At 39.9% G+C, this 20,818-nt stretch overlaps 1 protein-coding gene across 6 annotated transcripts; it reads right to left on the bottom strand.

The window, feature by feature from the left end:
- Positions 1-3: 3 nt before the first annotated feature.
- Positions 4-20,769, bottom strand: scube2 (signal peptide, CUB domain, EGF-like 2). Of its 6 annotated transcripts, none has more exons than XM_079662721.1 (23): positions 20,406-20,769; positions 19,815-19,931; positions 19,324-19,449; positions 18,858-18,992; positions 17,877-18,002; positions 17,653-17,769; positions 15,065-15,154; positions 14,137-14,253; positions 13,913-14,035; positions 13,278-13,394; positions 13,010-13,132; positions 12,595-12,711; positions 11,527-11,616; positions 11,256-11,378; positions 10,387-10,554; positions 9,843-10,046; positions 4,799-4,969; positions 3,475-3,642; positions 2,808-2,969; positions 2,502-2,699; positions 1,903-2,055; positions 1,483-1,562; positions 4-1,021 (listed from the first exon to the last, which is right to left on the bottom strand). In XM_079662721.1, the coding sequence occupies exons 1-23, from the start codon at positions 20,491-20,493 to the stop codon at positions 875-877; spliced, it is 3,060 nt and encodes a 1,019-aa protein (XP_079518847.1). In that variant the 5' UTR covers positions 20,494-20,769; the 3' UTR covers positions 4-874. The 6 variants fall into 6 exon arrangements, with proteins under 6 accessions (XP_079518847.1, XP_079518842.1, XP_079518844.1 ...); XM_079662716.1 differs by having other exon boundaries at positions 9,843-10,049; positions 19,815-19,934; positions 20,406-20,768; XM_079662718.1 differs by having other exon boundaries at positions 19,815-19,934; positions 20,406-20,768.
- Positions 20,770-20,818: the final 49 nt, after the last annotated feature.

The raw sequence follows: 20,818 nt of genomic DNA, 5'->3' as shown, positions 1-20,818 counted from the left end.
GAATAACTTTCCTATCTTTATTTACAGCATATTAGATGTACAAAACCATAAAAAATATACATATACGTGTCTTCTAAGACAGGTGAAAAGCTCAATTCTATTTTACAGGACTTTCATTTATTTCATGTATTCTGAACATTTGTCTTTGGTTGCTAGTAAATAATACAAAATATATTGACGCATACTCATTCACACGCCTTGAAACATCAAATATATGAGCCACCAGCAATGCTACACTGTCAAACATGTACGTAGTTACTACAATACATTAGAGTTTCACCTAAAACTTTTTACATCATATACAACACATTCATCAGAATAATTGCTTTCGTGGTGCCACTACGTCTTTAGTAGTGCTAATGTTCCAGGTATAAACATTTGTGCTATATTTGTTTCAGCAGTATTTCTGTGCATTACGCTCTACCTGTGAGAGAAGCCTATGTTAAAACTAGATACACACTCTATATACAGCATCACTGACATTCAGAATATATCTGTTTAGCTATCACATTTGTTTTTCATCAAGATGATATTAGCAAATGTCTCATAATGTTGGCACGAACAGCATTGAATCCTGAAATGGTGACTTTAATATCTAAAGTCATTACAATTTCTCTGATGTTTATTAAAAGACAGTTTCCAAATTTCCAAACAAATTGATCTAGAACCATCCAGAGACACACTTAAACACTTTTTTCTCCCTCTATTTGTCCATTTTGTCTTTCAAATGTATCGAGTGTGTAGTCCGTTCTAGTGTCGCTCCATGAGAAAACGGGTAACTTCGGAATAATCTTAAAAGGGAAATTGGATAAAACAGATACTGTGGCCAGCATGTAATCTAGGTTTTTCACAAGATATCCAGAAACTTTCAGTCTTAAGGGCGAAGGAATCTCAGAACTTTGGAGCGCAGGAAGCGGATGAATGATTTGGGGAACATTTCTCTTGATTCTTGTGCTGTGTAGTTGAAGAAGTTTTGAGGGTGAGCCAGTACATCGAACAACGCCATCATGAGCTTCTTGTCCTGATGAGAAAATGTATTGCATTAATGGAAACCAAAAAAGAATATGAATAATTCTGTGAGCATCACCCTTTTTTCCACCAGTATCCAAAAGAGGGCGCTACAAACATGCTTACTGGGCCTCAGGACAGAAGGAAAAGGAAAACTTATCATCAAATGGAGGATAGTTAAAGATAATCAAAATTGAAAACAGGTGCAAACTTAAGTCATCCGAGACTGCTGCAGAAACTTAAATATATAAACATTTAAAAAACAATTAACAGTTTTTCTAGATTGCCAATAATGTGTTCTATTTAATATTGACAAAGAATACCAGGTGCAATACAGATCAAGTGCCAAGATGTAAATGAAACATTGTAATACACACCCATTTGTAAAACGTTTTGGCTAAATATTCTCCAGATTTAGAATAAACAACCTAAAAACACAGATAATCCTTATCAAACATTTGTACTAAAGCATACCTTGAGAATGTCCTGGTGATTCTCTGAAGCGTATAATCTCCCATCTCTGACTATGTCTTCTATCAATTCTTGGTAGTCCTCTGAAACAAACAAAGTCAATAAACATTGATGTAAGCAATCAAACTAAGATCAGATAAGATAATATATACTTAATTGATCCCAAATTAAGATTTGTTTTCGTTACAGCAGCAGGTACAAGGCATTGCAAACAGTTTGAAAAATGAAAAAAAGACATAAGATTCAAACACCTCAAAATAGACAATAAAACAGAACTAAAAGTAAGATATATTCGAGTTGACAATGAGAGATAAAAATCCCTATACAAATAAAAACTATGAAGGGCCAAACATGTGACAACACACTGACGTAGCGGCATCATCGTTATTGCACAAAACATCACATATCCATGTTTTTTCTTACCGTCATATGTCACATACGGGACCTGGAAGCCTTTGCCACTGTTTCCCTCGTTGGACCTGAACTGGACCCAGAGCCTTTTTGAGCGGGAGGTGAAAGCAATGGGACGTTCGTATGTCTGACAAGTCTCGTAGGTTGTCACAGAGTTTGAGAGAGCTGTGAAATAAATGAGCACACAGGACGACATCTATGATTATAATTGGAATGTAAAAAATTATTAAAATATCCTAAATGTATTTTTTTTTTAAATAATAATGCCACACAACCAACAAAATAATCCAATGGACTGTTAACAAAATTGTGTATTATATGTGCAATGCCCATAGTCTTCTACTGGTTGGGAAATCAACATTTTCAATGTTGGTGACATTATTATGTAAAAAATGATGCACATAAAAAAAATAGGTCATATTAAATTCCCTTATATTGTACAATAAATCGATCATGATGTTTTGGTGAAAAGCCCATCTAGTAACCTACTGTAATCCCAGTAAGACAAATACATTAATGAAAGTTCATGTTGGTTTACTTGGTAACATTTGGTGTAAAGTAACAGTTAACCCATTGGTGGAATAGTTTTGAGTAATTTAACACAAACGTACAGCTCTTTCTCATGACTAAGTAGTCTCCGCACTCATCCTCAATTGGCAGGAAGATTTCTGGGACGACAATCAGGATCCTGCGTTTGGGCGGGGGGTTTATGGTCCAGGTGCACTCCACGTTGGCGGGGTAGTTCCCCGGGTAGTTGGGGGACTCGATGAAGCCAGTCAAATCTCCCAGCTCTCCTCCACAATGTCGGTCTGTAAAGTTATTCGTCAGATTTGTTTCTTGGTGCAACAAAGTGAATAATCTGGAACTGAATCCTAAACCTTTGTTTCAGGGACTTTATTGCGTACGGAGATACATACTTTTGCATTGCATGATGTTAGTAGAGCCATCGAAGTCGGTGGTGGTGTTTCCAGGGCAGGAGACACAGTAGTTCTGTCCAAACTCTCCTTGGTACGCGCCCATGGGACAGCGGATGCAACGGTGAGTGCTGCTGTTGTAGTAATGTCCCGGAGAGCACTGGACTGCAGGAGCCAATGACAGTGATGGAGGGCTGTTAGTTTCTGAAGATCCCAATACTCACTTTTATAGTTAATTTTGAACATCTCTAATATATGTGTCTATTATTTGTTATATCATACAAATTATTAAACGCTTACAAAGGATGGTTACCAATTTACTCAGGTAATGCACTTAAGTACAAAAAGAGGTACTACACTTTTCTGTTCCCTTGTCCTGAATGAAAACATCTAGTTTGAAGACAAAACAGCAGCTGCAGAGGGCAGCAGAGTTCCTGTCCACACCCAAAAGGAGCTCTGAAGACCACATGACAGCTTTGTGATGAACGTTGTTTGTGTTTGTTTAACCAAAGAACCACAAATGTTTCACACATTTCACGGGTTTTATAACCACCCTCAGTTCCATAAATCCCATTTGATCTCTTTATTTATGTTTAAACATTAGACATGAACTTAACTGGAGTTATTTCTTATTACCCTAGCACAACAACAACAGATGTTAATATGGCACCTTTGGTCTCGCAGTCCTGAAAGGTGACAGCTCCGATGCGCTTGGTGATCAGATTCCCCCCACAGGAGAAGCAGGTGGTGCGTCCCACCTCAGGCTGGTACGTTCCCAGGGAACAGGGCAGGCAGGGGGTGAAGCCATCATGGGAGTACTGACCCGGGGAACACTGACCTGAACACACACAAGCATTAAGTTAAGTCAGAGTGTGACATATTAGACACAGCAATGTTTTTGGTCAAATGTTATCCTTATAACCAAACTGTGAAAACTGCATCAATTGAATACATTTCATTTCAAGTGTTTTCTTTGCAATTTCTCATGTTAAATGTAATAGAAGATACTGCCTTCTTCCATTAAGATAAGATACAACCAAGCTTAAGCAAATGTCAATGGCATGACGCCATGTTTAATCTGCACTGCATTGTATAATTCAACAGAGTGCAACTGCTCTGTGACTAATACAATCTGGGAGCCAGATTCTTGTTGTTTAGTCTGACAGGGGAGATGGGATCTTGGATGGAGTCATAAAGTGACTCCAATAACAGAAGGAGACCAAAACATGGTGGCTCCTTCTGTTATTATTCAAGACTTAAAAAAAAGACTTCACCTTTTGAGTGAAAATTAATCTTCAACATCTAAGCTCAAGCTCCTTTGGCTTTACACAAAGCAGAACATCTGCCAGGGACAGATCTCTATCATGCACCACCGCTTCCTCTGTGGCTCAAATTCACAAAACAGTTACCTAGATTATGTGTCCTTCTGTGCCTTTTTTATTTTTTCGCCTTATTATATTTCCCCTTTTTCATTTTCAAATATTTTTGTTTTATTGTACATCCTCTCTTATAAGTGTTGCACGGTTTAAACTATGGTCATTACCGACATGAGGCAATTCATAAAAGCCAAATGTAAAGATTTATTTATCCTAAATATCTGAGAAATCCAACCGAATACTAAAACATTTAGTAAGTCATTTTAGGTGTTGACTATTACTTAGATGAGAGGATATGATGCTACTGCCAGTAGCCACTTAGCTAAGCTTAGCATAAAGACTCGAAACAACTAGCCTGGGTCCATCTAAAGGTAACAATATCACCAGTACCTCTACATTTGATAAATGTACACTTTTCCCAACAAGTCATACTATTGTAGTAATTAAATGGTCTTTGTCATTGAGATCCTTTTTGTAGTTTTCTGTCTGTTTTAACCACGAAAAGCACTTTGTAACATTGTTTGAGAAGTGCTGTGTAAATAACGTTTATTATCACTAGCCATTGAGGCACATTTGTGATTTTGAGGTAGATTCATCAAATCGACTCAATAGTCTCACCTCCGCACTCTGACAGGTTTCCAGCGCCAACCACCTTGGAGAGTTCTCTTCCTTCAGGTCTGGGACAGACTTCACAAGATGTCTGTGCCTCCTCGTCCTGATAGGTTCCAGCCGGACACAGCACACACCTTCCCTGATCCCCGTCGTAGTGTGTCCCAACACTACAGCTCACTAAAGATCCATTAAAGGTTATTAACAGGAGACACAGCAGATGGCAAGGGTACAAATAGATCACAAATAGATCACCATGAAACATGACATTTGGATTACAAGTTTTCAGAATTATTTTTGTTTAAATATCAAAATAAAGATTTGAACCTTGGAAAGGTCCAGGATCATAATTCTTGTTTCATTTTGATGGAGTCAATGTTTTTGACTGAGTGAATTTCGGATATCTGTTTTATAACTACATAAATCAGGACACACTTTTAGCAGATGTAAAAACATATATTTAGGTAATGTTTTTAGGAATAAAATGTTTTATAAGTAAGGGTCTGAATTATATATTGGAATGTATGTGTGCTTTGGTGAAAGTAAGTGACACTGAAGTGGAGTTTTTTGGCTCAGAGGATAAGATGAAAGATAATTTCTAGAAAATTGCCTTTAAAGATATGTTTTGCAAAATTCTATACATTTTGCTGCAGGTCAATAGGGTAAAGAACTTCAACTAATAGATTTCACCAAAAAACATCCCCAGTGATCATCCTAAATGATCACTTACAATAAGAACATTTTTATATATAACACGTTTTCTGAAATGTGTGCATTTTGAAGGTTTTCTTTCCACTGATGTGAAAATCAAAAATCAAAAAAGCCTGAACACTTAAATTTGACCAATTCATGAAAAACAATGTTTGTGCCTGTAGCTTCTCTCTTTAATTGAAGAATTTACTTTGTGTTAGACTCACACACACATGTGCATCCCTGACTGTGCACAGAGCAATTTCTGACTTAGTCCTGCTATGTTTCTCCAAGGCACTGCCAAGCTTGTGGTCGTTTTTCACATCGCTGAGAGAGGATCATTTTGTCTTGGTACTAAACACTCTATCAAAAAGAACATTGTGATACAATACCACGTCGGAACAATGTAATTACTTAAGCCGGTGAAATAAACATTTCCTCACAAACTGAACACAAACACTTAGGGTAATACACCCAAAACAGACAGAGGTTTATGAACTGTAATTTACATCCACTGAGCAGCCAGATCAGTGTCAGGAAGTGAGGGAGACAATGTCAAATGCAGACATCAACAATTAAAGCAGTATGCCCTGTGGCGACACATAATTAAACAGTGCTCACCACACTGTAGATTTACACCATAAATACAGCCGTTCAATAGCATGACAAGACCATTAAAGTAACCCAGACTTCATCAGCTGCCTCTCGTGTGTAATCAAACAGGACCATGTACGTACTTGAAAAGCATAAACCCAGTGAAGAGCATCCTCAACACATCAAAGGCTGAGCCTCAACAATTCATCTGACAGATTTCAGAGTTTTACTTGCACGTCAATGAACAGTGCAAGTATAACTCACCCTGTAAATAGTTCAACACACTGCACGGTATCTTTAAATGCTGCAACTGGTTAAAGTTACGAAGGGTACTATTTTTGCTTTCTCACCAAGACATATTTGAAAATGTAGGAGAAGTAAACAAGGGATACATCCTTTTATGGACAACTAGACTATAAATGATAAATAAAGTGATTGTTGTTTTTTTCGTAGTGTATATCAAATTTGTGAAAATATAGAAATACAGTAAATTATCCTGGACAAAATTAAGTTTACAGGGTCTTCAAATGGAGATTAGTTTAATGTAGTATGTTTAGTTGTTGTGTCCATCAGGGTATGTTTCATTTCATTAGTGTATATTCTAATATTTGTTTTGGCTTGATACCTAAATAAAGAGTTTCACTCATTGATCGTGTTAAATGTAGTCTTATTACATATGTTCTCATCAATTTGCACATTTCAATTATGAGAGAAAAATAGCATTTAGCTAAAGGTTAGAAATCACATTATACAATTATGGCATGGATTAGCTGTAATGGGAAAAATAGAGAAGAATTGTTGGTCCATCTCAATTATGGATTTGATAACAGAAGAATACATTAAGCTTTCAATTGTTATTAGCAACATTTCGGAACTGAAATAAATCAAGTTAAGTTATGAAATGCGTGCTGTGATGTTTATCTCAGTGTTTCTTTTGTTCCTGTGAACTGCTGGGTCTGTGGACTTTAAAAGTAATGAGACTCAACATGGAGGAATTGGAAATGTTCTTGCAAACCAACTTTAAATAGGCAGCCAGACAAAATGACTGAGACAAAAGAGCACCAGCCCACTCCACAGCTGCCTTTGTGCGCCACATCTGACACGTCCTAATACTTCATGCAACATGGCTGTGCGTAGGGGAGGAACTTTTAATTCCACCATAAGCACCCTCGCCTCTTTAAAGGCAAACACAGAAGCAAATCAAAGAGAGTATTTCCCTCTTATCTCAGAAAAGTGCAAAGGCTTGATTAAAGGGACCAAAGCACCGTTTTGCTTTTGCTTTGGTTCCTCCCATTCAGAGTGATGCCTGTAATTAATTTGGGAATTACTGCGTCTGTCTGATGGTCTTCAGAACTTGACTTGAAAACTGAAGCTGATCTCACACAAGAATAAATCAATTAAATCCCAGCACAAACTGTGCCTCGGCTGCAGCCTCTAAGCTGCCTGTAAGCAGAGAAACTACTATCTACAAAAACTCGACACACAAGAGCTTTAACGTAGATCCATTTTACGTGGCTCAGCAAATTGTTAGATATTCCTCTAAAGAAAGAAAATGTAATTCTCTCAAGAGCAGTTCATTTTTTGGAGCCCATTGTTTATTCTGAAAGACCATGAGGAGCCATCATTGCATTGTCCTCTAACAGCTTTTATTTGACAGAGGGAAGCAGTGAGAGAAGAGAGAGAGTGAGAGTGAAAGAGAGAGAAAACCTTGAAGCCTTTCAAATGCAAAGAACGCTTCTATAGAGTCCTCGAATTGATGGCCCCAAAGAGGTTTAAAAGACCTTTCACCTCTATTCAAGTCCTCAGTCTTTGCCTACTTGATGACATAGGAAAACACTACGGTATCACAGTGGTAAGGAGCTGAACCCAATAAAAGAGGTCAGGTTTCTGAATCCCCCCATTCTGCTTGGCCCAATCACTGCCCGCGCCCATCAAGCCGAGGCCCAAACAACTGATGCTAATTGATTCCCATGGTGTGGCTGAAGTCAATTCTCTTTAGCAGTTTAGTGGCTGGGGGTCATGCAAAGTGGCCCCAGTTGGGGGGCAGGGGGGCCACAGCACTCAAACTGCCAGCTTGAATCAACAGCACTTCCTAAACATCTTCAATGTTAAAACAAACACGCAAACAAGTTGACTACAACGGTCAAATAGACGTTGACGCTCACCATTCACATCATCTCTGGATCGTTTATGATCTGTATTCTGATGCCGTCACATACTGGCAACTATCAGCACTACACATGCACATTGGAACAATTATTTATTTACATAATTACTCAACTAAGTCATTTTATATAAACAGAGACAACTTCTTAGATTAAATATTAAGCAAACCAATCAATGAATCAGGACAAATGCTTTAAAGGGTGCACGGAGGTGAATGGATATTTTTCTCCAAATGCACAAGAGGCATCTCTGTGAGGCAGTGAGAAAAAAACCCTCAAATGGGGTTTTCAATGGAGTGGGCAAACTGAAAAGGACTAAACTGCACTCGGAGCTAAGCCAGAGCGGGAGCTGGGGGAGGAGGGGAAAAATATAGCTCTTTTAAAGAGTTGGAGGTTAAGAAGAATGCCTTTCAGCCCCCTCCTCCTCCTCTCCCAAATTACATGTCTACACCCCTGCCATGGCCAATAGACTGCTTAATGTTGACCTGAAAGCATAGCGGGGGAGTTAAGGAATCAAGACACTTAGGACTTGTGTAACTGAAAGATAGAAATAATGAACAGCAGTTTAGGTTTAAATCATGTCAGCATCGCTCAACAGCAGAAGCAGCTTTGATGTTAATGAAGAGGCCTACAAAATATGGTGCTCCAGAGAGATATATGCAGCGTAAAACTAATGACTTTCTTTCAACAAACGTTATCTCCAGAAACGACTGGGTAGTTGTTGTCTTAGACGTTTCAGTGTCCAGTTTCAGTTTAACTTCCATCACCCCTATTCTTCAAGGTTCAAAGAGGGGAAAACATACAATAGACTTTTGGGAGGTTAACCAAAGATTTGGGTATAAGTGTCATTCATACATCTTTAACATTGACGTTAGACATGTGCATATATAAAATGAACTGCTCACCATTTGAATACATATTTAGACATCTCAACAGATAAAACGCTCCAGTTTCCTCTCACTGCTTTAAAGCATATTGCTGCAGGCAACAAACTGTCTGTGAGGCCCGAAACTAGGGGCGCACGGTCCCTACAGCCAGAGAAAACACATGCCAGCCTCCAGCTCCCAAACACTGACAGTGTGCGGTCTTATTTAATGAACATTTTCTCCATCACAGGTTGTATATAAAACCCCTACCGAGATGCAACCGCTACCAGGAGACCTGCCATGGGCCCTCATGTTACACACTTATCCCATGGAGATGCTGGAAGATTTCACAGCTTGGAGGCCCAACAAAAGTCTCTCTGTTCTTCCCTGGAGCTCGCTCTCCCCTCAAACACGCTCATTACGGCATGTCTGCAAACCAAATATGGCACTCATCTGGCCAACACCTGCTCCAAATCCAATCATTAAACCAGCTTGTCTAAATATATCTCACTGGCGTGGACCATTTCAATTGCATTGAGACAGGACTTTACGTCTACTGTGTGTATAGGACTTAGTCAGAAACATTGCTGCATGGTGTAACAAAAGCAGTGGGATCTGCACTCTTGAGAGATGAAAAGAACAATATCTACAGAACAAGTGATGACGGGCTAAATGGTGTGTCGCAACCTTTACCATGCTTCCTGAGTTAATAACAAGTAAATAGAAAAAACAACTCACCACACTTCCTGCCCATTAGCACCTGTCCCACCCCACAGTGCCCTGGCACTTCTGCTGGTTTGCCAAGAGTCTTAGCGAGCTCGTAGTCGGACCCAGCGAAGTGGAGGTGGAACTGTTCCCGGTTTATGGACTTCCTCAGGGTCCGGATGGTCTTCCTGAGCCTCTTCTCCGAGCGCCGGCGCACACAGTTCAGGTCACAGCTCTCTGCTGAGAGAAGCATTTAATTTCACAACTGTTTCCACAGCAAAACGTGATCCCCAACACCTATAGTGAAATTCATGCGTGGATGCTCGCATGCTTGCTTCAACACTCACAAGAATGTCCCATCAAGTCAGGAGAAAAGCAATTCAGGCCAACACTTTTCCAAGAATTCAAGGAATTAAAACAAAAAACAGAGTCCCAACCTAGAGCCCACCACCATATTAAAGTCAAAACAGGAGATACTTTAACAGTTTAGTTTGTTTAGTGATGAACAGACAGCAGCGAAAGAAGGATGTTGAACGAGAAGCAAAGGCAGGCAGAGGAGAAGCGCAGAGAGACCAACCTGTTACCTCCTCTAGGTTCACATCCAGCTCAAACTCAGCTGTTATCGAGGAGCCGTCCTCCTCCCCAGCTTTCCTGCCATGGCGGCTGCGCATTCGCTGACCGGACGAGGTGCAGCGCAGGCTCACATAGCTGAACTGGACATTTTCAGTGAAGAGGAACCTGCTATCTGTGGACATGTGAGACAGCCACCCCCCCCCCCCCAAGACCACACAGACAAACAGAAACAACACACACAAACGCACAATTGTTAAAATAATCAAAGACAGTTTTACAGAGAAGAAACAATTCATGTACATTTGATAGGGAATGCTACAACATACACAGATTGAAAAAAAAAAAGTCTGCAGTTAATTTGATCATCTTTTCGTCGTTGCGCCGCGAACACTGATAAAAAGGATGAGATGTCATAGTGACAATATCCTTTATTTGAAACAACTATGTGACTAAGAGGGATGTAAAAGACCATGCCGAGTCCTTTTGGAGAAGCAAAATAATCCTACAATCGGAAACCCATTTGATTGATGGCTATGTCAGACCCAGCTGAAAGGCATGCTATGGCTAATTACATCCTCCCCTGTCACTGCCAGACAAAGTGCTGCTCTGAGATATTCAAGACACTCAAAACCACATCACTTTCCCCACACATTTCTTTCAAATTTGCCTTTGGTTTTTGGTTTACTTTGAAGCAGCCTTCAGGTCTAGTCTGTCTTCTAAAGGTTGTGGTTTTAGGCTTTAGAGGCTGGCAGCTCTCGGTAAACCCTAAATGTTTTTTAACCAGTAACATGAAGGAGCTGTAGTTGCTTCTTGTCTTTCTGTGATCTTGTGTTTGGAGGCATTGTTGTGTTTGTTGTGTGGCAACCTCTGTACCTGAGTGTGCTGAGTTCAAGCTCTCCTTGAGTTTCTCCTGACTTCGTTTTAGGTTGCATTTTGCAGAGCCAGACCTAAAAGTGGCTGTAGTCTTAATGCGTGGGACACTGACCGTTTCTGGACCTGCAGGACAGAGGAACAGAAAAACTTGTCATTTGTATCTACTTATATATCTGATGTAAACAAGGGAAGCATGGGTTGATCCTGAGATACTGTTTTGTGTGGCAGAGTGGAAACATAGATGTCGATATGTGATGTTTTTTGTACTTGCCTAAGCAATGCAATCCACTGTTGTTCTTTTGTGTGTCAGCCAAGCAGGGCAGAGGCATTCCACAGGTCACCGTGTATGAATCCTCCGTCCCTGAAAACAAACAAGAGGCAGTGACACACAGAGAAAAGTTAGGGCCAGAAAAGCCGAGTCAAGAGAGAGCAAACAGGCAGCTTGTAGGAACACGAAGAGCCGCCTCGCAGATTGATGTTGACAACTAGCACAGCCTGACTAACCGACTAATTGAATTTTCATTAGTATACATTAGCAGTGCTGCATTAAGAGATACCTGAGCTGTACTGGGTCATAATGTTTGAGTCTAATAATGCTAAAGAAAAACAATGGTGCACCAGACTGAGGGGTGTCATGGTAACTGATAAAACATGGTAGAAGTAAAGGTTCTTACTATTTACCGCACATATGGGAGCCTCATGTTTAGTGAACTTTGTCAGAGCTCTGTTAAAGATTCAAAACAACAATCAATTTGAATTTTGGCCGACTTTTATCAATAAGAAAACGAGTACTAGTGATTCATTCATCAATTAGTCAACACTCTGCAGCTGCCTCACAGTGGCAGCTATTCAGCAGCCACTTCATCCATTTAGTAAAACAGGAACTAGTATTATATCATAAACTCTGTGTCGCCTTTAGGGTGGAAAAATGTATCCTGATTTATATTTAGACATTTTTTTGCAGTTTAAATTAAAAAAAATTGACCGATTGAAACTGACTTAATTACAAAGTACAGCAAGCTTGAGCAGAAGACTGATGCTTTTATTTGAGTGACAAATAACAAGATCGGGAAAATATGTAGGAGTAACAAGACTCCTATGTTTGCTTAAGGGCTATGCGTATGCACAGGTGTTTAGCAGGTTTATAAGGAGAAAAACCCTCAAAAAAAAATGGATCTGCAGGTGAAGGGAGTCGACAATTTGGCACATGTTGGTTTCTTTTGCAAATATTGAACATTTACCGACAAACCATATCCTCTGAAAAACTTGGAAAAATGGGAAAAAACTGTAGGTAAACAGGTTAATCATGTTATATGGAGATCTGGCAAAACCAACTCACCACTGCTGATGTGAACTTGGGACTGGCATGTCAGGAAGCAGCGGTCCCCTCCCTCCTGCTTACTACAGTTCAAGGTAGGTTTAGAGGGGGGTTTAGCAGGTGGGTGACCCTCAGCCTCTAGATGGAAATCACAACAAAACTCCAAGGTAAAAAAATAACAATTGTGGTTGTGACAAGGAGGAAGATGATCAGAAGGTCCAACATCCTAACAGCACCAACAGCATCGACGGGTTGTTGATGTTTAACTCAAGCACAAGAAAACCAAGTGACAGAGAATCAAAGAGAAAAAGAGAACAGAATTCAAAGTATCTCCTGTTTTTGTCCCCCAAGTTTTTGTACAAAATGTGGGATGTCACACAATTTCCAACAGCACTCAACAGATAGGCCTCTGATGTAGGAAGAGGCATTGGCTTACCAATGCAGTCCTTTTTGTTCCAGTGTAGCTTATAGCCATGACGGCAAAAGCATTCAAATCCACCCATGGTGTTCTCACAACCCTGCTCACAACCGCCATTGTTCACACTGCATTCATTTATATCTGAGAGGAAAAGGAAAAATCATTATTATAATTACAGGCTCCATTTTCCCAACACCTCACTGAGCTCTTTTGTAATGCTTTTGAGCCTGACACCTCTTTAAATTGGGCACTTGTGTGTTACGCTCAAGTTGCTCTGCAGACTCACCTCCGCAGTGGGCCAGCCCGTACATGGTGTAGCCTTTGTTGCACAGACATTGAAAACCACCGGGGGAGTTCACACACGTGTGGTCACATGTCCGCTCAAAATAACATTCATCTATATCTGTAATCAAAATCAGGCAGGTGTCATAAGAGCGAGGCAGTCAGTTGCAATCTTCATCAGGAGGGAATTCCCACCCACAGACACACATCTCACTTGATCTTTAAATGTCACACTCACTCAAAGGACACATGTTTGCTGCATCAGATATAAATTGGCTTTTGATAGTTATAACAGGTCAAACGAAGGCATTGAGGCCCCCTGAAATTATATGTTAGTTGCATCAGTTCAGCATCATTAAAAGCATAGACCTGATAAAAAAAAGTAATATAAAACAAGAAAGGAAGCTATCTAATAATAAACTATGTGAGACTAGCGTATAGCAAAATCCGAGAGAGAAGTGTTTTCAGATTTTTTAAAAGTTTTTTTTGGTTGTTATTTTAACAGAAACCCTATTTTCTGGTGATACAAAAAAACATCTTCTGGTGTTGTCATATCCCTCTCCCTCTCATCTCATCAGTCCAAATCCACTTTGATGACTGCCCAGAATTTGAAAATAGAAATTCAGGAGCCATTTCTACCTTGACAAGAGCGTTCATCTGTTAGCAGCTTGAAGCCTTTCCTGCAGTTACACTCGAAGCTGCCGATGGTGTTCCTGCAGAAATGTTCACAGCCGCCGTTGTGAGGCTCACACTCGTCAATATCTGTGGAGAAAAAGGTGATATTTTGACATAGTTGGTTAAATCGGTCTTTCAACAGACTGCTCCTCTCCAAGGAGGATTATTTTGTGGACTAGCAGACTGACCTTTGCATGTTTTTGCATCCGGCTGCAGAGTAAAGCCGACCGGGCAGCTGCAGCGCACGCCTGTGGAAGTGTCTTTACAGGTGCAGTCACACCCGCCATTGTTCACCGCACAGGTTTCTGAAATTTAAACACACAATGTGAACATTTGTGAATGACCTTCTAATAGAAAAAAACTTTAAAAACAATGTTATTATTATGTCAGATACTTTGTTAAACAGTACTTGATTTTCGGAATATTTTGATATTAAAATGACCTGGAAGACAGAGTTGATGAAAATAACAAACAAACTATTTCTTCCATGGATTTCTTAATACTGTCTAACTGAGAATACTTATTGAGATCATAACTAAATTAAATGTATATACTGCTTTTAATACATTTGTAAATAATGATTGAAACAGAGAAATGAGGCTCTAATGCACAGCTTGTATGGTACATAGTTATGTTTGGATGTAGAGCACATGCATACACTGGTTAGGCACATGTTCACACCTAGGTGTACCTTAGCAACATATTTTATTCACAACAAAAGACAAGTCTCCCGGAGCTCAGGTACTAGCCTTGTACTTGGTAAAGTGCCAAAGTAAAAATGTTTTACATAGATCGAGTGACCCAAAATCACACAGCTGTTAAATACTAACGATACAATAAAAGATTCACACCCTGCCCTTCCCAAATGGAAGGAAAACGTGAAATGTACCACACTGTCACAAATGCATTTTTTGCAGGGGGGAAACTGGGGGCGAGAAAACGAGTTCACAGTCATTTCACAGTTTGCTCAAAAGACTGAGGAATGCATCGGTTTACTAGACATTAGTCCTCTCCCCTGTCTGACACCCCTGAGTGGTTACTGGCAGCCAAACACGCTGTCACGTAAAAACACTGACTAAAACTTCTAGCTTCTGAATGAAGGAGTGTAGCTGTTACCCATTAACAGTCTTCGTTTGACCCGTTTGTCCACCTCTGTGAAGGATGTGGCGTTGTGGTCTGAAGATTCGGTGGTGGCTTCATCTCGTTCTGTGACACACACAAAAAAAACAATAATTAACAGAGTAAGAATGCTACATACATTCCCTACATTTCATAAATAACAGAAGCAGATATTGACTCTGTGTGTTTGTCTGGGTCACCTTTCAGTAACCAGATGCATGTTTAGAGCTTGCAGTGGCTTAGTGTGTAACAGATAACATCAGTAAAATGAATCTTGAGACAACATCGCAGTGATACGCATCGACCTCACACACACTGCTGGTGGAGGGAGAGATATTACCCAATATCTGATGGCTGATCCTTATCCCTCATAACTATTGTGTGGAAATATGCACACTTCATAACAGGAGAACTAGCACAGAGGTTTCCATATACTTTGTTTTCATTTAGTCATCAAGATAGCCTCTGTATTACTGCACTGTAAGATGATCCTGCAATGTGCATAACTTAAAGGTTCCATGTCATGGCCATTTCTACTGATCATAATTCCATTGTTGAGGTATACTAAAATAGATTTACATTGTGCAATTTTCCAAACTCACATTGGTTTCTCATACAGCATCTCTGTATAGTATGTGTATTCACTCTCTGTCCTAAACGGCTTGTTGGAGCTCCTGCCCCCCCCTCCCTGTGAGCCCAGTGGCCATCTGCGAGAGAGCGAGACACAGCGAAACCCAGTCCGAAACACACACCCGCAGCCTGGCTGGGAGTTTGTGTGTGTGCTCAGGCTGAGTTCCACTGTGTCTCGCCGACCCCACACCAGTGAGCTAGCGAGCCTCGCAACGTCCCGCCGAGTGTGTGTGTGTGTGAGGAATTCCACAGATTGGTCCAAACGTAACGGCTCCATGGACGTAACGTAATGTTACGTCACTATACCCAAATACGTCACTATACCCAAGAAGTGAACAATGGAAAAAGAGAAATCTCCAACGAGGCATTCTGGGGCAGCATAGACAGGTCTTTTCTGTGTTAGAGTTTTACTCGCTACAGGGAGTACTTTGAGGGTTTGTGACTTTGCAGACTGTTTACATGCAGAAAAAGCTACATAACACACAAGGGGACGGGTAATAACCAGAAAAGCATGACATGGGACCTCTGGAGTTTTGTTATATTCTAAACAGAAATTATACTGATTATGGGGGGGGGAATGTTGAACCTAAAACATGAGATATCATTCCTTTTCTGTTCATATGTAAACACAACCAGCGTACACTGATGGACAGGTCTGGTTAATGATGTTCTTTTTGAACCACAAGTGCAAAGAAATTAAAAAGCTACTCAAACAACCTGTTTTAACATCAAGTTTCCTGTTGTGGTTTTTCCTTCGATAGCTTAAAAGATGTTAAAATGATCTAATTCCACACTTAACCCTCCTGTTATCCTTGGGGTCAATTTGATTCAATTCAATGTTTAACGTATCTAAAAAAAATGGTTCACATACTTTTTTTTGCTTAGTATTTCATGACTTTTCCTAATTTAGTGAGGACTAATAGGTAAGCATAAAATTAACATGAAGATCTTTTTTAACTGTCCTGTACGCACTTTGTACGCATCAGTGTTCCTTGGAGTCAATTTGACTCCAGGCTGTTTTAGCAGTATAAAACATATAAGAATGTCAATATTTTACACATATATGTGTTGATTGTGTAGGGTGATATTGAGGTATTCATATTACATGCAAATGTACCATTGTAAAACAAAACTACCCTCTGCTTTAGTTATTGGTCCTTTAACAACATCAAAAAGATCTTTTTATTTCAGTCAGAGAGATTTGACGGTGATTTATATATTTTTCAATAGTCACATAATAGCAATTCCGAATTTATAAAGGGGTCATAGGGGGGAAGGTTGGGGTAATGTTTTAATTAAATGGTTATTTAGGTAGTCAACTAAGATACCTAAAGCACCAGAGACATACATGTTGGTTAAGATTTGGAATAGGATCATTTGATTGAGTTTTAAAGTACTGGGGTCAAATTGACCCCAAAGGATGTATAGTGTGTATAGGGTGTATAGTAAATTTGAGGATAACAGGAGGGCTAAGGTAGCACTATTTAAATCATCCGCTTGTTTAAGCTCTTCAATCAAACCCAGGACCCCATTTTCAACCACATAAAAGGATTTTGCTCAATAATCCATCTACAGAAAAAAAAAAAAAACGAGCAATGAGTAAGGATAAAAAAACTACCACGGTGAAAATGTTATTTTGCAAAATTCATCTCATCTCAAGAATCTATGTTTTTTAATGCTGAACAATAGCATAAATTGAAAGTTGTCTAAACATTTTCCTATAAATCAGTCTAATATATTTGGTTTGTAAAACTGTGTATCTCTAAAATGTGCAGTAATGTGTTTAATGATGGCAGGAGAAGGTTTGAAATGACAGCTATTTGAAGGTCAGTTGGATTAAAAGACAATATGGATGTGAGGATATTAAAAAAGAAAGCAGATTACAGAAAAATAAAGATATATAGTGTTTTTTTTACAATTTCTCTGTAAAGTCAAAACTGAGTCTGCAAACTTACCTACACAGGATCTCTTGTCGGGCTGCAGGGTGTACCTGACGTGACACCTGCATATCGGGCCGTTCTCAGTGTCTTCGCAGGTGTGCTGGCAGCCTCCGTTGCCATGGTTACAAGTTACTGCAGGGGTCAACAACAGGCAGACATGAGACATATTCACAGTGCAACATTGGAAGTCGACTGTGGGCGTGTAGTGCGATGTTAGCTTCATGCCGAGCAGCACGTACAGATGCAGCCTCTCTGGTTCCGGGCCAGCTCGAACCCTGGACGACACTCGCAGGCCACACCTCCTTTGGGTGTCTCTTTGCAGATGTGGGCGCAGCCGTGCTCCTTATTCATACAGTTGAGACCCTCTGGGATAGAAAGAGGGAGAGAGGTGCACAATGAAACTCTCCTACAGTGACTGACCGGCTCCACACAAAGGCACACACACACTGAGAGATTAGTCCGGCATCCTCAAAGACACTGATTGTTCTCACGCCTTAAACTAAATCCCAAAACATCCACCACTGCGTTATTGTTGAGCACTTCTGAGTAAATATGTAAGCATGGGAAAGGGAAAGGTTTCTCAAAATGTCATTCAATTAAAGCAAAGCCCTGCAATCTCTTTTAATAACAAAGTCACAAAAACATGAGATGAGGTGAATCACCATTTATATAGATGGGTCACAGCTGAGTGGATTGGTCCACAGGATTTTAAAGGGTTGTCAAGACCCGATGGAGTGGAAAGCACTTGCATTTAGGTTGACTTCAGTCAAGGAGACAAAACAAAGAGACTTCAGACTAATCTGTGACACCGACCACATAGACCAGAGTGTTGCAGTTATTAACTTATTTTGTTCTCAGGGACACAGAAATCCCTTTCCCACAGCATGTTGCTGCAGCAGATAAAAGCTCAGTGACGGGAGCCAGCTTGAACCTGTCAACCCTCATTGTGCCGTCAATCTTAGATTTGTATGTGAATATTGCGAATTTACTTGATATATCTTTGTCTTCTTTCACAAACTAATACAATTAGCAATACAAGCCTCCACTCACACAACTAACACAAACTCAAAACCTATTATATATATATATATATATATATATATATATGAACTAGGCATTGTCTACACTTTCCCACCTGTCAGATATTTAAGCCACATTTAAATGTGTGGGAGTGGGACAAAATGTCTTCAATGATTCAGTAGATGTTGTTGTTCACTCACCCACAGAGCGGTGGATGCATGTGTGCTGGTTGTCGCTGAGGAAGAAGCCTTCTTTGCAGCGGCACTCATAGCTGCCCATGGTGTTAACACAAGTGTGTTGGCACCCTCCATTGTTGAACTTGCATTCATCCACATCTACCAGAAAGCCGATTGATTGCATTAGTTAATAGCATGTACAAAACAATGGCAAAGTATATGTTATTTTCACAAATTAGTTGTTTTTTAAACGTATTGAAATACAAAAAGTCTGCTTATTCAAGTGCTTACTTTAGAACACATTTCAGACAAATCCTTTAAATCATTCCATGAGCAACACATTAAAACTTTAACAAAGGGGGCTAAAGAAAAGCAGTCTGAGTGTGAGAAACTTCACTTACAGCCCACACAAACATGAACTCTTCACCATAGAAGCTCTCTCTGTCTATCACAAAAGGTTATTTACTCAGTGGTTTAAAGCTGATCTTACCTAGACAGTTATGTCCGTCATGTGCCAAATTGAATCCATCATAACAAGTGCAGCGATAATTTCCTGGTATATTGTTGCACTCGTGTACACAGCCACCATTGTAGTCAAAGTCGCATTCATCTACATCTGAGAAGTAAACACCACATAAATGATTGTTCACCTACTCACCACAACATTAAAATCCAAACATTTCAGTATTTGAACAGTAATAACAAGAACTTAACTGCAATATGTGTTAAAGAGTTATGGGAAAGATAAAGGAGCACAGATATCAAATACTCCTTTGGGAATTAAAATGTTATGCCACAAAATATTTAAGAATGATTTGATATTGTAAATACAATCATTTAGATAGCATATCAGACATATAATGTGCCCAAACACCACCCTGCTATAACATTTATTCCCAAACATCCAAACTCTGTGATTCCACTTTGACACTCAGATATATATGGGAATCAAACTGTTCAACAAAAAAGTAAACACATTACCTTCGCAGTGTGTTCCATCTCCTTTAAAACCTGCTCTGCACGTGCACTTGTATGAGCCTAGGGTAGTCTGACAAATGGCATCAATGTGACAGCCATCACTTCCCTCGGCACATGGATCTGCTGAAATCCAAATGGGTCGTACAGGTCATGATTACCAAAACACATTTCTAGCCAACACACTCAAATAGTCCACTTACACAAATAGCATATGAGCCACATATGATCTTTTAAGTGTGTCACGTTTTGTGGGACTATACTCGGGAAGGAGAACAACACAACTCTGATTCAAACTTAAATATAAATGTCCCTTATAATAATAAATGTATGAGCCTACAGAAGGCCGTTAGAAAAGAGTAAGAACCTGAAAGTGAAAAGTTAGATAAATAACAAAACGTGATTTACAAAGGTATGTGTACCGGGAGCAAATACATTCCCACGGCAACTTGTATGCAGCTACATTTTTGAAAACTAGCAGAAAGTGTACAAGTCACCACTGGGGAAACACTTCTGAAAGCGTGCGTAAAGTAGTAGTCTCCACGACTGGAAAACACAACACACACACACATGCACACACACTCACTACAGTCCCACCTCGAATCTCTGGAAGCGCTGCGCTTTGGCGACTATTTAACAAGAGCAAAAACAAACAAAAGTCCCTTGCAGCCCAAATAGCTCCCATGGTGATATGATCCAAGTTTAGAGGTCTTCTCAAAAGGACGCGTACGCACTGAAGTCGTGACTGAGCGTCCGCCTCATTTTCATTCTAGCCTGTCAATCTGCCTCACAAGGGGCTTTTGAAAAGAGAAAGGAGTGAGTAAGTGCGTGAATGTGTGTGTGTGTGTGTGTGTGTGTGTGTGTGTGTGTGTGTGTGTGTGTGTGTGTGTGTGTGTGTGTGTGTGTGTGTGTGTGAGAGAGAGAGAGAGAGAGAGAGAGAGAGAGAGAGAGAGAGAGAGAGAGAGAGAGAGAAAGAGAGAGAATAAGAGAGTGCATGCGCCGGTGCGCGT

Source organism: Notothenia rossii (assembly GCF_949606895.1).
Source record: "Notothenia rossii genome assembly, chromosome: 2".
Taxonomy (NCBI): domain Eukaryota; kingdom Metazoa; phylum Chordata; class Actinopteri; order Perciformes; family Nototheniidae; genus Notothenia; species Notothenia rossii.
This window is presented reverse-complemented; position numbering and strand designations above follow the sequence as displayed.